The 13,448-nt window shown below is 48.2% G+C and overlaps 5 protein-coding genes across 5 annotated transcripts; 3 read left to right on the top strand and 2 right to left on the bottom strand.

Annotated features, from left to right (window-relative positions):
- Positions 1 to 143: 143 nt before the first annotated feature.
- EDB82DRAFT_516229 (60S ribosomal protein uL3) lies at positions 144 to 1,941 on the top strand. Its single transcript, XM_025738829.2, has 5 exons — positions 144 to 318; positions 370 to 455; positions 556 to 712; positions 765 to 1,438; positions 1,494 to 1,941. The coding sequence occupies exons 1-5, from the start codon at positions 313 to 315 to the stop codon at positions 1,744 to 1,746; spliced, it is 1,176 nt and encodes a 391-aa protein (XP_025593551.1). The 5' UTR covers positions 144 to 312; the 3' UTR covers positions 1,747 to 1,941.
- EDB82DRAFT_580124 (uncharacterized protein) lies at positions 1,942 to 3,988 on the bottom strand. Its single transcript, XM_025738828.2, has 3 exons — positions 3,271 to 3,988; positions 2,654 to 3,009; positions 1,942 to 2,604 (listed from the first exon to the last, which is right to left on the bottom strand). Exons 1-3 carry the CDS (start codon positions 3,735 to 3,737, stop codon positions 2,360 to 2,362), a joined length of 1,068 nt encoding a protein of 355 aa, XP_025593550.2. The 5' UTR covers positions 3,738 to 3,988; the 3' UTR covers positions 1,942 to 2,359.
- Positions 3,989 to 4,179: 191 nt separating this feature from the next.
- EDB82DRAFT_480862 (uncharacterized protein) lies at positions 4,180 to 5,571 on the bottom strand (the record flags this gene model as incomplete). Its single annotated transcript, XM_025738826.1, has 1 exon — positions 4,180 to 5,571. One exon carries the CDS (start codon positions 5,569 to 5,571, stop codon positions 4,180 to 4,182), a length of 1,392 nt encoding a protein of 463 aa, XP_025593548.1.
- A 1,649-nt stretch (positions 5,572 to 7,220) lies between these two features.
- On the top strand, positions 7,221 to 9,506 carry EDB82DRAFT_541634 (uncharacterized protein; the record flags this gene model as incomplete). The annotated part of the gene is made up of 4 exons (XM_025738825.2): positions 7,221 to 7,516; positions 7,569 to 7,866; positions 7,934 to 9,234; positions 9,297 to 9,506. The coding sequence occupies exons 1-4, from the start codon at positions 7,457 to 7,459 to the stop codon at positions 9,504 to 9,506; spliced, it is 1,869 nt and encodes a 622-aa protein (XP_025593547.1). The 5' UTR covers positions 7,221 to 7,456.
- Positions 9,507 to 10,977: 1,471 nt separating this feature from the next.
- EDB82DRAFT_530243 (uncharacterized protein) lies at positions 10,978 to 13,074 on the top strand (the record flags this gene model as incomplete). The annotated part of the gene is made up of 3 exons (XM_025738824.1): positions 10,978 to 11,560; positions 11,648 to 12,478; positions 12,530 to 13,074. The coding sequence occupies 3 exons, from the start codon at positions 10,978 to 10,980 to the stop codon at positions 13,072 to 13,074; spliced, it is 1,959 nt and encodes a 652-aa protein (XP_025593546.1).
- Positions 13,075 to 13,448: the final 374 nt, after the last annotated feature.

Below are 13,448 nucleotides of genomic sequence, written 5' to 3'. Positions count from 1 at the left end.
GGACTTGAGTAAACTACCGAGTCTGAACAACACCGCCCAGGAGAAAGACGATGATACTGATGGCCCACCGTCTTCCAAATTGACTCACGTGATAATAATGAGGGCTCTTTTTCGGTGAGCCAATGCCCTCTCGGTGAGCATCTGGTGAAGATTTTAACGGGGCTAAGAAAAACGCACTAAGCACGGGCCACCCACGAAATCTGAACTGTTCGCTTAAAATTCGCCCACACTTGATTTTGTCCCTTCTTCTTCTCCAGGCTTCGTCAAACTCAGGTTCATACTAACCCCCTCAAACCACACAGCCCGCCCAAGATGAGTGTGAGTACAGTCTGTCGACGACGACAATTCAATTACTGATAAAGTTTACAGCACAGAAAGTACGAGGCTCCCAGACATGGCTCCCTGGCTTACCTGCCGCGCAAGCGGGCTGCCAGACATCGTGGAAAGGTCAAGTCGTGAGTATTTTCTGTTACTCCAGCCTCAGAAGAAAAAAAAATTCTTCTGAGCAATGCCTCCCAGCAGTAATGACAATAGCTAACACGTCGGGATCAACAGTTTCCCCAAGGACGACCCCAAGAAGCCCGTCCACCTGACTGCCGCCATGGGTTACAAGGCCGGTATGACCACCATCGTCCGCGACCTCGATCGACCTGGCGCGAAGGCCAACAAGAAGGAAGTCGTTGAGGCTGTTTCAATCGTTGATACTCCACCTGTACGAGCAATGCAGCCCGCTTGGCTATGTGCCTATGGCTAACATCTTTTAGATGATCGTTGTTGGTCTGGTTGGCTACATCGAGACTCCCCGAGGCCTGCGATCCCTCACCACCGTTTGGGCTGAGCATCTGAGCGACGAGCTCAAGCGCCGATTCTACAAGAACTGGTACAAGTCCAAGAAGAAGGCTTTCACCAAGTACGCCAAGAAGCACTCCGAGAACAGCGGTGCTTCCATCACCCGCGAGCTTGAGCGCATCAAGAAGTACTGCACCGTCGTCCGTGTCCTCGCCCACACCCAGATCCGAAAGACTCCTCTCAAGCAGAAGAAGGCTCACCTGATGGAGATCCAAGTCAACGGCGGCTCTATCGCCGACAAGGTTTCCTTCGGCCAGGAGCTCTTCGAGAAGCCCGTCGATGTCTCCAGCATCTTCGAGCAGGACGAGATGATTGACGTCATTGCCGTCACCAAGGGTCATGGTTTCGAAGGTGTCACTGCCCGTTGGGGCACCAAGAAGCTTCCTCGCAAGACTCACAAGGGTCTCCGAAAGGTCGCTTGTATCGGTGCTTGGCATCCTTCCCACGTCCAGTGGACTGTTGCCCGTGCCGGTCAGAGAGGTTACCACCACCGAACCTCGGTTAACCACAAGATCTACCGCATTGGTAAGGGTGACGCTGACGACAACGCCGCCACTGAGATCGATGTCACCAAGAAGACCATTACACCGTACGTAACTCAAGCTCTATGTCTTTCTACCAATCTAGTTGCTAACATATCACAGTCTTGGTGGTTTCGTCCGCTACGGTGAGATCAAGAACGACTTCGTCATGGTCAAGGGCTCTATCCCTGGTACCAAGAAGCGTGTCATGACCCTCCGAAAGACCATGTTCCCCCAGACCTCCCGAAAGGCCCTCGAGAAGGTCAGCCTCAAGTGGATCGACACCTCGTCCGAGTTTGGACACGGTGCTTTCCAGACCCCTGCCGAGAAGAAGCAGTACCAGGGTACTCTCAAGAAGGACCTTGCCTCCGCTTAAAGCGGCAGCTTGTTTCTTTTCGTGTCTTAACCAATCATTCCATTGCATCGGTGTCAAGGGTTGGTTCGTTACGCCTTGCGTTTGGGCTGGGTCAGGTATGAACTGGCATGGAGCATAAAAAAAAGTCCAGCTAGGAGAGGGATAGTGATCAAAAATTCTAACGAGATTCCCAATTAATATGACTCTACCTTGCATATCTGGTGAAAGTCTGGTGAAATAATTGCTCTAAAACTAATATATCCATCGCTTTTCTGGTTGGCCTGTTACCAATCGGGAAGTATAACAGGTCCAGCAGGCAATGTCGTGATTGATTCTATCCGAAAGTATTATACCCAAGTATAGGCCTACAAAATGCTGGATAAATATCAAACTATTATTTTGCTCCAGACATTCGGTCGGAAGGGCTTCAGTATTCGCCAATGTTCATGGCACGATGTAAAGTGATGTTTCCTGATATGTTTCTATTCCTATACTGTAGGCGACAATACCGGCCAACATTCCATTTCTTAGCAACAGCATAAATAACATACTTTACTGTAGAACGATTCACCACGATACTACTAAATATTTCATAAACGCTTATGATAAGCAAAGTCCCAACAAGAAACACAACTTAGCTCTCAACAGAAAGGGCCTTGGCACCAATGAGCTTTCCATCAGCGTGCGAAATAACCCAATACTCTATTCTCGTGGAGTCTCTTGTTACCTGATAGACTCGCACGTCGTTGCCCTGAGAGGCTTCGCGGACAGCCTCGATGACGTCGGTGTATTTGCCGTGGGAGTCCCAGCTCAGAGGGTCTAGAATCTGGATTTCTGCCGAGTCAGGAGAGGAGTGGTTGATGAGCTTGGCAAATTCGGCTTTAACCATATTAGTTTCTAACTTTCAGATGACACTTGTTTCACTTACTCTCTGTGGGTAGACCGTTCTTGCCCTGCCACTTGAGAGACACCTCTTCAAAGGGCTCGTCTGCGTCAGATGTGTAGACGGCTTTTTTGCATACATCGACAATGGCCTTAGGTACCTCAGCACCGTGGTCCTTTGCCTTGAAAGTTGTCTTGTCTTGTGTCGAGGCGCTTGCGCCGGTATCCTGGTTCGCCTTGTTTAAGAAGGCCATGTAATCGTCGTCGTTGGACATTTTGAGGGGTCGTGAACTGCTGAGTAGTCGCTGTGAAGGTCGGGAGAAGTTTGCTCGAGTGAGAATATCTTGCTTGTGAATAAGAAGAGAGCCAAGCTCCAGGTTGGTGAAACGTCTGAGAGGGATTCTGAATGACATTGGGAGAAAGAGAGATCTCAGGCATAAAGACAAGCACAAATGCATGCGGGTGCAAGTTTGGGGAGTGGGGTGACGTCAGGTTTGAGATTCCCAGCATGGGTGTCTTGGCCAACCAGAATGCTTATATTGATGACATACTTGCTTGTTACAAGACACGCCATGTCGTTTTCATAGTCCAGATCTCCTCAGTCGACCAAGGAACTTGGCATCCTTCAACTCCTCCATGTTAATACTAAAGAGATTGGCATACATGGGCGCTAAATGTTGAGGTCCCCACGGCCGAGCATCGCCGCTTACACGTCTTTTGTCGATGAAACTATTTAGAAAAGCACGAACAGCGTCCTCAAAGCTTTTGCCTTGTTGTAATACCAGGGTTTCGAGATCCTTATCATCAGCGGTTTCAGTGTACCTTCCAAGTTTAATATCTATAGCTGCAGCCTTGACTATCGCAGCTTGGGTCTCGTCAAAATATGGAGCACTGATATAGTGTTCATCGGTTGTAGAATTGATGCGCTTGGCTGAGTTAGGGTCTTTTGTGACGCTGAGGAAGTCGTATATAAGAACTCGGACTTTGTATCCCAGTCTTGGATCTGTCGCTATGGTAGCGGTGGTAGTCGCTGTACTTGGTGCGGTTGAGTATCCTCCAACATTAAACGATCTTGATGAGAGTGGCTGGTTTGATGCCTTGCCCGCACCCTTGTTGTTCTTTTTCCCCATGATCGCCACTGGTTAGTACACTTGGCAGGTAGCGTGATAGAATGTCGCGTTGAAGAGAACGAGGAAAAAAAAAAAAAAAGGCTTGGTAGAAGCTGACTTAAGACGTCAAGACCTGGAAATAAAATCGCAAACTTGGAAGGCATTTATATGCTGTTTAAGTTCGGCGCGGAGTCACAAGTTAATTAAAGCTGTCAGGCTGTAAGGCATAGAAAGTATAAATCCACGACAAAAAGTATCTGGAGATAGAGACCACATCTCACTTTGTTCATTTTCTTTATTCATTTCTCATAAGTACTATCCACGTACGGTATCATGATGTCCAGTCTCCCCCAAAGGTAAGTAAAAAATAAGAATAATACACCCGTTTCACCAAACATTGAAAACTGGTCAATGAATACAATAAGTACAAAGAATCAAAACATCTCTTTTCCCCCAAACCCGCTCATTCTGTACGCAATAAGTCTGGTGGCACTGGAGAGTCCCTTTTCAGACCAGGCCCACCAACATTGTTATCTGGTAGGAGGAGCATATCTGAGCTTTCCCCATCATCCTGCTGGGCGACCGGCGTCTTGATGTCCAGATCCATCTCTGCAGTCATGTGGCGAGATTCTTCGGGTATTGTGAGACAACTGCTCGTATCGGACATCTCAATATCATTGCTCTCAGATAGGATGCTATCCAAGCTTTCGAAACTATCCGTGCTCGGTGTCGGCGTTGTGAGAAAAGTGAAGGGGGGAGATCTGATGGCGGTCACAGGTGTCTTGATTTCATCAGCATCCTTCGCCTTGGCCGCCTCAGCCCTCAAAGCAGCGATAGAACCTCCCACATGCTCATCATCATCGCCATCTTCTTGCCCGATTGTCCATACCCAACGGCGCTTCTTCTCCTTCTTCTTTCGCTTCGAAATACCCCTTGGCCCTGCGGGAGACATGGGCGAACCAGGCGTACTTGGCACACCCAGGCCCGTCATTCTGCGACGCATATCCTCAAAAGGTCCGGGAGTTTGCCCACCATCCTGAATCTCATTGGGCATGAATGCGAGAGCCAAATCGATGGCATTTTGAGGTTGTGGAGGGACGCAAGGCGGAGAGTGAGGCGAGGCCTCTTCCACAAGCAAGTCAATATGGGACTTTGTGTACTTGTTTGTCACAATCTCCTGAGTCAGAGGGTTGTTGTAACACACTCGTCGATTTGCCTTGTCCTGGAGACGTCGTGACTGCCGTCGGGGTGAAGGTGGAAGAATGGCAGTGGGTGGTGGAAGAGGCGAGTTGCGCAAGATGCTGTGAAGTGAGCGGGGATGTGTGTAGGGCGCTTGTACATTCAGTTCCGCCAGGGATGTTGGGCGAGAAAGCGTGCGCTTCTCGGCATGTGAGTGAGGTTTGTGGATTGGAGCCGCTGATATATCAGCAGGTGAGAAGCTAAAGGCTTTGCTGGTGTGAGGATCGACTGGTCCAGCAGAGAGGGGAGGTGTAGCTGTCATAGTGCTGGGGTAGTTGATTTCCAGCCCCGGGTGTGGTGATGGCGCTGTATCAGATGAGGGAGTCTCGGGATAAGAAGCGACATAAGGAGTGACAACTCTGTGTTTTGGGTCCTGACGCTCCACAGGAGTTTCAAGACTGAATGCTTGGAGGGTGTTGATGGCGGTGATAGGCTCAGGCAGGGCTGGAGTAGCTCTTTCAATGGTGGTGACATAGACATTGGACAACGTATTAAAGGCAGTTGGGTCTTTTGGGTCAACTGCATAACTCCTTGATGATATTGTAACCGGACTACATGATGTCTTGATCTGAAGGGAGAGCCGTGGCTTTTTGGGAGGAGCTTGAGAAGAGGCCATGATGCTGGGCCAGACCTGGTTGATGGAGGGGCCAAGGGGACTGATATACCAAACACTTGAGAGTAAAGATGGGCTGCCAGATTACCCTCACACTGTTGCAGGTGGCTGGGTCTATGAACCAACAGGCAAACAATGTCGAACAGGTCTAGCCGAAGACGCTGTTACCGAGAGATCGGAACCGTCAGGGATCAGTAAATTGATATAATGTCAAAACGCAGAAACAGCACGAACAAACAACACAGAAACGAGGACATTGCGTCTATATAGGATGATAGACATTGAGACATGCATCACACTGGGTCAATTGTGGGCGGGGAGACAGAACCAGGGTAATGATCCTTTCTTTGACCCAGTCCTCGGACTTAAACAAGCGCCCCTAGCTATGCATGCAGTGTGATAATCCTCTATGGCGTAGACGCGAAAGTTGGAGGGTTGAGGAGGATTTTGCTCTGGGAACTTGACGGATATGTCACTGAGGCGTGCTGTGGTTGGTTCGTCACAACGACTTGGTGGAATACGTTGGAGGCGCAAGCGCCCAAGTAGAAGTGTGATCCTGGTAAACTTCCAACCAGGTCCAATCACGCGGCTAACAGATCGGCTCTCTCACTCGCTCTGGCGTCTATGCAAGAGGGCAGTCATTGTTCCCATCCCTTTGACAGTAGTAGGTTCGTGCTTGAGGAGTCGAGAATGGTTGATGGTGATGTCTATTGACAATCAGAATGAAGTTGAAATAATGGTTCTGTGATATGTCGAGAACAAAGAACTAACGTTTGTGGGGACGTTGCTCAGCCATGCTCCAAGCCATGATTCAGACAAGGCCGGTCCTTGTTCCCAGAGTCTCAGCCATGCTCTTTGAAATTACATTCATTTAGAGCCGACAAAGGCGAGTGTATTCTCATAACAATCACGCAAGGACCATAAGCAGTTCAGAATCAAACAAATTGCGGTAAGCATCGTCTGCCCGTCGCGATGCACGTTTCTCAAAGTTGGGAGCTGGTGTGATTGGAGGGACCAGACAGCCTTCTTGTAGCGAATGAAGCACTCACTTGGGCGGCTACAGCTTAACTGTGGATGGTCGAAACGGCGACAAGGATCACAGCGGGGGATCAGAGTAGAGAGTTAGAAGCGAAGTCGAGTGACTGGGCCGCAGACATAAATCAATTGGTCCTGCGGGTTTAGATAAATTCTAATCATGTCCGGACGAGAATCGCGTCTATTCTATCGTCTCCGTCTACGTCTCGCGCAAAGCAAGGGTGAGGTATTGGCGTTTGCAGGAGGATCGATGACTGACATGTCGCCTACTTTACTGGCTTGCTCATGCATGTCCACCGCTATGTGGAATTTGTGATGGTGATTTGTTGGGACGCGCTTGTGGAGAGTTGATGCAATAACAAAGAAGTGAAGTTATATCAACATTTGATGTCTTAATGGGCATCCCAACTTTGAAAACACTGCTATGGTCAACGTGATTCGAGTGATGACAAAACTGATTGAAGGGATCAATTGGAAAATATATGCAAGCCCGTGTTGTAAGTCACATCCATACCTCCCTTCCTCATTGATGGACAGGAACGCATCGACACCTCAGGCACATGTGGGCAGCAGCCTCAGCGGGCAGACGCAGGGTCTGGGTTATAGTATCGTGAATGATAACTTTCGAAATATCGCAATTAATATAATTTTACTTTGTCTCTCTCTACTCTTTACCTATTGATCAACCCATCGTCTATTTAATAGTGATTTTGCAATTTCGAAGCGGCGTTTTGGGCGAAACCACACCTTTACAACTCTGACTGACCTTGGAAGTCTTCTCTCAATTCTAGACTACATCAAACCTGAAACTTACATGCCCGCCGTCTCTTCAGACTGCCAGTCAGCGTAAAGAATGGAGCCGCCCAGCAAGAAAAGGCCTCGGCGGAATGATGACCGAATCATACTACAATTCGTTCGTTCCAGTCATCCCATCCTTTCACAACCATGCTGACCTATCGAAAAAGGATTACGATTGTTTCTACGCGCAGGTCTTTGAAAACAAGAAACCAGAGCTAAAGAAGTTCCCTTTGGGCGTTAAGCAGAAGAATTGCCTGGCAACATGCAACTACAACGCTCGTGCCCGTGGTCTCACAAAGCTCATGTCCGTTTCCGAAGCCAGACGCAAGTGCCCAGACCTCGTCCTTGTAGACGGTGAAGATCTCACACCCTTTCGTGATATGAGCAAAGCATTATTCAACTTTTTCAAAACCTTTTCATGGAACAACAAGGCCGAGCGTCTAGGATTTGATGAGGTGTTCATGGGTATGTTATTGTGTTGCATCTAATTCAAATTCCAACACGGTCACTGACCAGGCTTATCGCCGTATAGACGTAACCGACATCATCGAATACAACCTTTCTTGCCTCAACCTAGAATTTCTGGATAATTCCTTCTTTTTTCTTTCCAAAAATGACCCTGAACGGGGCTTCCAGTGCGATCTAACGAGCATCGCGGGCTGTGTTGAAGGCACAGCCTCTCCAACCCCTGATCCAAAAAGTCCAGCTTATTTACGCCTCGTATTAGGATCGCATCTCGCCAAGTTCCTACGGCTCCAGGTGGAAGAAAAATATGGGTTCACTAGCACCTGTGGTATTTCGACTAATAAGATGCTGAGCAAGCTTGTGGGTAGCAAGAATAAGCCTCGCAATCAAACAACACTATTAGCGACTACCGAGGATGAGGTGATTGCCTTTGTAGACGCCCATAAACTGCGAAGGATACCTGGGCTAGGATTCAAGACTGTTCAGGCGCTAGGAACCCATGCTGGAGCTGACATGAGTAGAGGCATATCCGAAATTCCAGAGTTGAGTGATAACCCTGTTACCGTTGCCGATGTTCGTCTTCATCCCAGTATCTCGCCCGCCACTATAGAGACTCTATTAATGGGACCTGGAGCAGAGAAGGGGGTAGGTACCCGGATCTGGGGCCTACTGCATGGAGTTGACGGAACTGAGGTCAAGGAGGCTAGCAACGTGCCAAGCCAGATTAGTATCGAGGATACTTACAAGGGCTTGGATACCATGGCGCAAATTACAGAAGAACTACACAAGCTATCTTGCTCTCTCGTTCGCAGAATGAGAGTAGACCTTCTTGTAGTTGAGCCTGGAACAGACACCCCGGGAGCACAAAAATGGATTGCTCGACCCAAGACTTTGCGCTTGTCACTCAGGTCTTGGGCATATTTGCACTCCGCACAAGTGCAGGCATACGGTCGAGTTTCTCGTTCAGGACCATTGCCAAACTATGTGTTTGACTTCAAGGATGACATAGAACATATCGCAGAAAAGCTCGTCTCTGATGCTCTGCTACCGTTGTTACGACGATTGTCGCCAGAAAGGGGACAGCGGTGGAACTTGCAGATGCTCAACATCTGTGTAACAAATATGGTAGTTGGTGCAGCGGATGACAAAACGGGAGTAGGCAGAGATATTTCTGTCATGTTTAAACGTCAAGATGAAGTGCTGAAACCCTTTCAGATAAAAGAAGAACAAGGCATTGGACAGGTTGGCGACCATGAACATCCTGTGTCAGAAGGCGAGTATGAGGATGACGAAGACAATGATAGTGACTGGGATATGGGGAACAATGTATCATGCCCTCTTTGCGGAAATCCTATTCCGATGTTCGCTGTACCAGCACACCAAAGATACCATGAAATGGAAGGATGTTGACACCTACATGAATCTGATAGTCGTGCTTTCTGGTAGAGTCAGGGACTCCTATCTCTTGCGTGTGCCCTATTAGGAGCATCAACAGTGAGGCTTCCGTTAACGTTTCGAAGCGGGAGACAAACGAGTTCAATCCATCACCACCTATTTGGCGAAATATCCGCACGACCCATATCGTGCTCACCGATGGCTCGACCGAGATATGGTCACACAACACTCTGATTTGTACATGAATTAGCCACGATGCACCGGGTAGCAAAGCCGAAGTAACGTGCGTCACGATCAGAAGCTTCAGTGTCCAGATCTGGTCATGATGATGACTATAGAGCTGGAATTACACCCTTTGCCCCTATACTGCACTTGCTGCTGCTTACTCTCAAAACCCTGTAAATTATATGTTTGATTGGACTCTTGATATCTCTTCCAATTCCTTTAGAACCCAACACTGAACATCTTGCGGGTTCAAGTAACACGGCGTTACGGAGTTGCAACCCCTCTTCGTCTTGAATCAGAGATAGATATGTATCTTTTATTGTTGCTCAATACCTGGTTACGACCAACATTTCTGAAAGACCGCGGTGAGCAGAATGCAGTGATACGAGATGAAAGATGGCAGCAAACATAAAAATTTGTCGGGTTACACATAGTTCTTTAGTAGCATGCAAGATTTTGGCGCATGTAGCCGAGCTGGAGCGATTCTCACTAGAATTTCTATATGCAAAACACAGGTACTTGAGTAGCAGACAGGCAGAAAGAGATGGAAGTGGGATGAGTGAGGCTAATGACTTCATTTGCATCGCATATTGTGACACTGCTGTATCCATGGTTCCCCCTCCCCTTCTAAAAGTAGATGAGATTAGCTTCAGAGACAGGGAGAGAGGGTTGGATAAAGAAGTGGCCAACTGGCAGAAGAATCGGCTGCCAGTGTCGGTCACATCCGCCTGCCAGCTGGCGAACACTGCCAAAAGCGCCGGTGAAGCATCATTCTCTCAAGGTGCACTGCATGCATTCACTCCTGCCGTCTTTCCTTTCCTTCCCTTCTCTTCCCTTCATCCTTCCTTTTCTTTTCGTTCTTCCAACCACCTTCCACTTCCCTTTCGTTCTTTCATAAATTAACTGTGGCTTCCAACATGCACATCAAGAAGGATATTGAAGCAACTTCGTGACTGCATCTGTATCACTCCTTCCGTTTGGCATGCAGCATTCCTTCCCCTTCTTTGTGACTGCCTTCATCTATTGAATCGCATCTTTTCCATCTGTTTGTATTCCTTCTTTCGCTTTTCTGATTCTCTTGTTGGTCTTTTTACTTCATTGTTCACTCATCTTTGCTATACCAACTGCATACGCACCAGTCAAAGCGGCTCCTTGTTTACGGCCTCTGTTTGACATTCACTTATGGTGAATGAGATACCACTTCGCGAGCTGCATTCCTACCTGCGAAACAAAGAAACGCCAAACATTTACATCTAATGGCTCCTTCTTTTTCTACTCACTAGTATTTGAAGCTCTTTCTCAGGAACTAAATCATTCCAACTTCTCCAGTACCTGTCATACACAACACTCATATATTCACGGTCCTACACCAAAAAAAAGGGGCGAGAAGAACAAACACTTGCAGCAAGTATTTGCAAATCGACTGTAGTCTCTCTCATTCTCCTCCATATCTTGATAGCAAAATCGCCAACACTATACAAAGGCGGCATCATGACCCGCGGCGGGCGAACAAGCTCGGTCCCTCGCAGGCCAGTCGACTTAACTAGCAACCTCTCTGTCGCTGAGAAAAACGATCTGACAACTTTGATCACAGCTATTACAGAGAAACTTCATAATGATATCAGTGTCATTTTCGATTCGCCTCCAGTCACTCCTACTCTAGGTGACTTCAGTGACATTGAAAATGTCGATATTGGCCATCACCACTGGCTGGCTCTGTCGCTTCAGACAAATGGCAAGGAGAATGTAGACCCAAGTCATTCTAATTTGAGCAAAAACATCCCCAAACCCGTGCCAACAGACAAAATAACGACCCAGTCCCCGGATGATGAGGAGCCCGAGGCCATCACGCCTCAACTCAGGGAGCTGAAGAAGGAAGCTCTAATATTCTTCAGAAAGTGGCAGACAATCTTTCTACAGCGTCTTCGTGATATCACCGTCACGGAACCTAACGGTTCTCAATCTAACATGCGTGGCCGTGGTCGTGGCCGTGCCAACCCACGAGGTGCGCGAGGTGGCCGTTCCGCACGTGGTGGAAGAGGGGAGGGTCGCGGAGGTCTGACCTTGGCTATCGGTGAGTTGACAAAGGCCACTATATATTTTTTTAATCCCATATAACTTCTCTAGTCAATCAAGATGGACCAGTGCTTACAAGAATCAGGTCCACCCAAGACTCCTTCAGCTCACGTCGATCGCGAGCTGTCCCGACGGTTCCCCCCTATTCCGACATCTCTCTGGACTCTGCCACTAGAGAAACGAAAGCTCCTACTACATATCTCACTCTTAATTGTCATTTCCCTCCAGGAGTATCTTGCATATGCGCGAATGACCCTTCTCAACCTTACTTCATCTCTCAATCTTCCTCTGAAAGTCCTACATGAGGAAGAGAAACGAATCGCACAAGGACTCAGCCAACTTGCAGTAGACTCAGCTATCGAGCAAGCTTCACAGCAGAGCCAGGATGAGAATAAGCCGGTCCTGAAATCAAAGGCACGTATCGCTGCCATGACAGGCCCATTCAGACTTGGAACACAGCTTATCGCCGTAGGGATCGGGACGGTGCACGGCGGACACGGCCTGCGACTCCCAACAGCTGCAGGGTTGTTGGGACCCATGGCTGACAATGGACCATCTACTGGCTCAATGCTGGGAATCTACAGCGCGAGACCAACTTGCAAGATGATTGAATCGTTTTCTCGCGAGATCCAAGACTTCGGCCTTATGCCTCTCCGGTGTGATTTTCAGGGGGACTATGTGGATGCAACGGCAATTCCGTCTATCGCCCGACGCCTTCGCCTGGTCATTGCTATGAACGGCTGGGTAACTGACAAAGAAAATCTCACAGGATATTGGAAGGTCCTTGGTGATAATGCGGAAGTGTACATCTTGCGATGGGAGATGAATGTTCTTGCCAACATAGGCACTGCCCTTGACACAGTTATCAGGAGCTCCGCTTGGGCTGCAGCAAAACAAGCTATCTCTTCGCGAACAAGTACGTTATACCCAGAAAGCCTGCAAATAGACACAACTAACACAATGTTAGTTTTCAAGAATCTTATTGAGGCAACTTGGCCAGTGGAACTCATGAAAGTGAGCAAAATCATCGATAACCCCTGGAGCATGGGAATGGTTCGCGCCGAGAAAGCTGGTACAGTTCTTGCAGATGCAATCATGCGCAGCAAGATCCAAGGTGACCGCCCAGTGTCTCTTGTCGGGTTCAGCCTAGCAGCTCGAGCTATCTACGTGTGTCTGATGATACTTGCTGAGCGTCGCCAGTTTGGTCTCATCGATTCGGTGGTCTTGATGGGCACGCCAGCTCCTTCAGAGAGCCGTGTCTGGCTGACTATGAAGAGTGTTGTATCTGGCCGTCTGGTCAACGTCTACTCAGAGAGCGACTATCTCCTTGGGTTCTTATACCGTACCTCCAACATCCATTTCGGGCTTGCAGGCCTTCAAAAGATCCAGGGCGCAGACGGTGTCGAGAATCACAACGTTAGCAACCTTGCGAACGGACACTTGCGTTACTCATATATTGTTGGAAAGATTCTCAAAGACATTCATTGGGAGGACCTGGACCTTAACGCTTAGAAGGCGGAGAAGCTGCGCAGGACCACTTAGCACGAGAAAAGTGTCGGCATCATATTAGGCAGGACTGGACGAGATGAGAATACCTTTGCTATGACATTCTTAGGAAAATTATGGAACAAAGCTCTATGTCTAATATTAACATTGAGAAACCGCATTCTAGGGGCGCATTCCCATAGGGACAAAACAGATATCGACAAGTCCCTTTACATAAATTGTATAGCCTTTAACACCCCACCCTACCTAACCTTTGATTAAGTGAACACTCCTATCCCTATATGCTAATGTTTATGCTGGTGACACCTATTGTGCATATGTATGTGTATTTGTATGGAAGGTCAAGCCCAAAGTTTGCATCTAGCCATTTCAAACAGACT

Source organism: Fusarium venenatum (genome assembly GCF_020744135.1).
Source record: "Fusarium venenatum strain MPI-CAGE-CH-0201 chromosome Unknown EDB82scaffold_4, whole genome shotgun sequence".
NCBI classification, from domain to species: Eukaryota; Fungi; Ascomycota; class Sordariomycetes; order Hypocreales; family Nectriaceae; genus Fusarium; species Fusarium venenatum.
The sequence above is the reverse complement of the archived record's forward strand: the minus strand, read 5'-3'. Positions and strand labels throughout refer to the sequence as shown.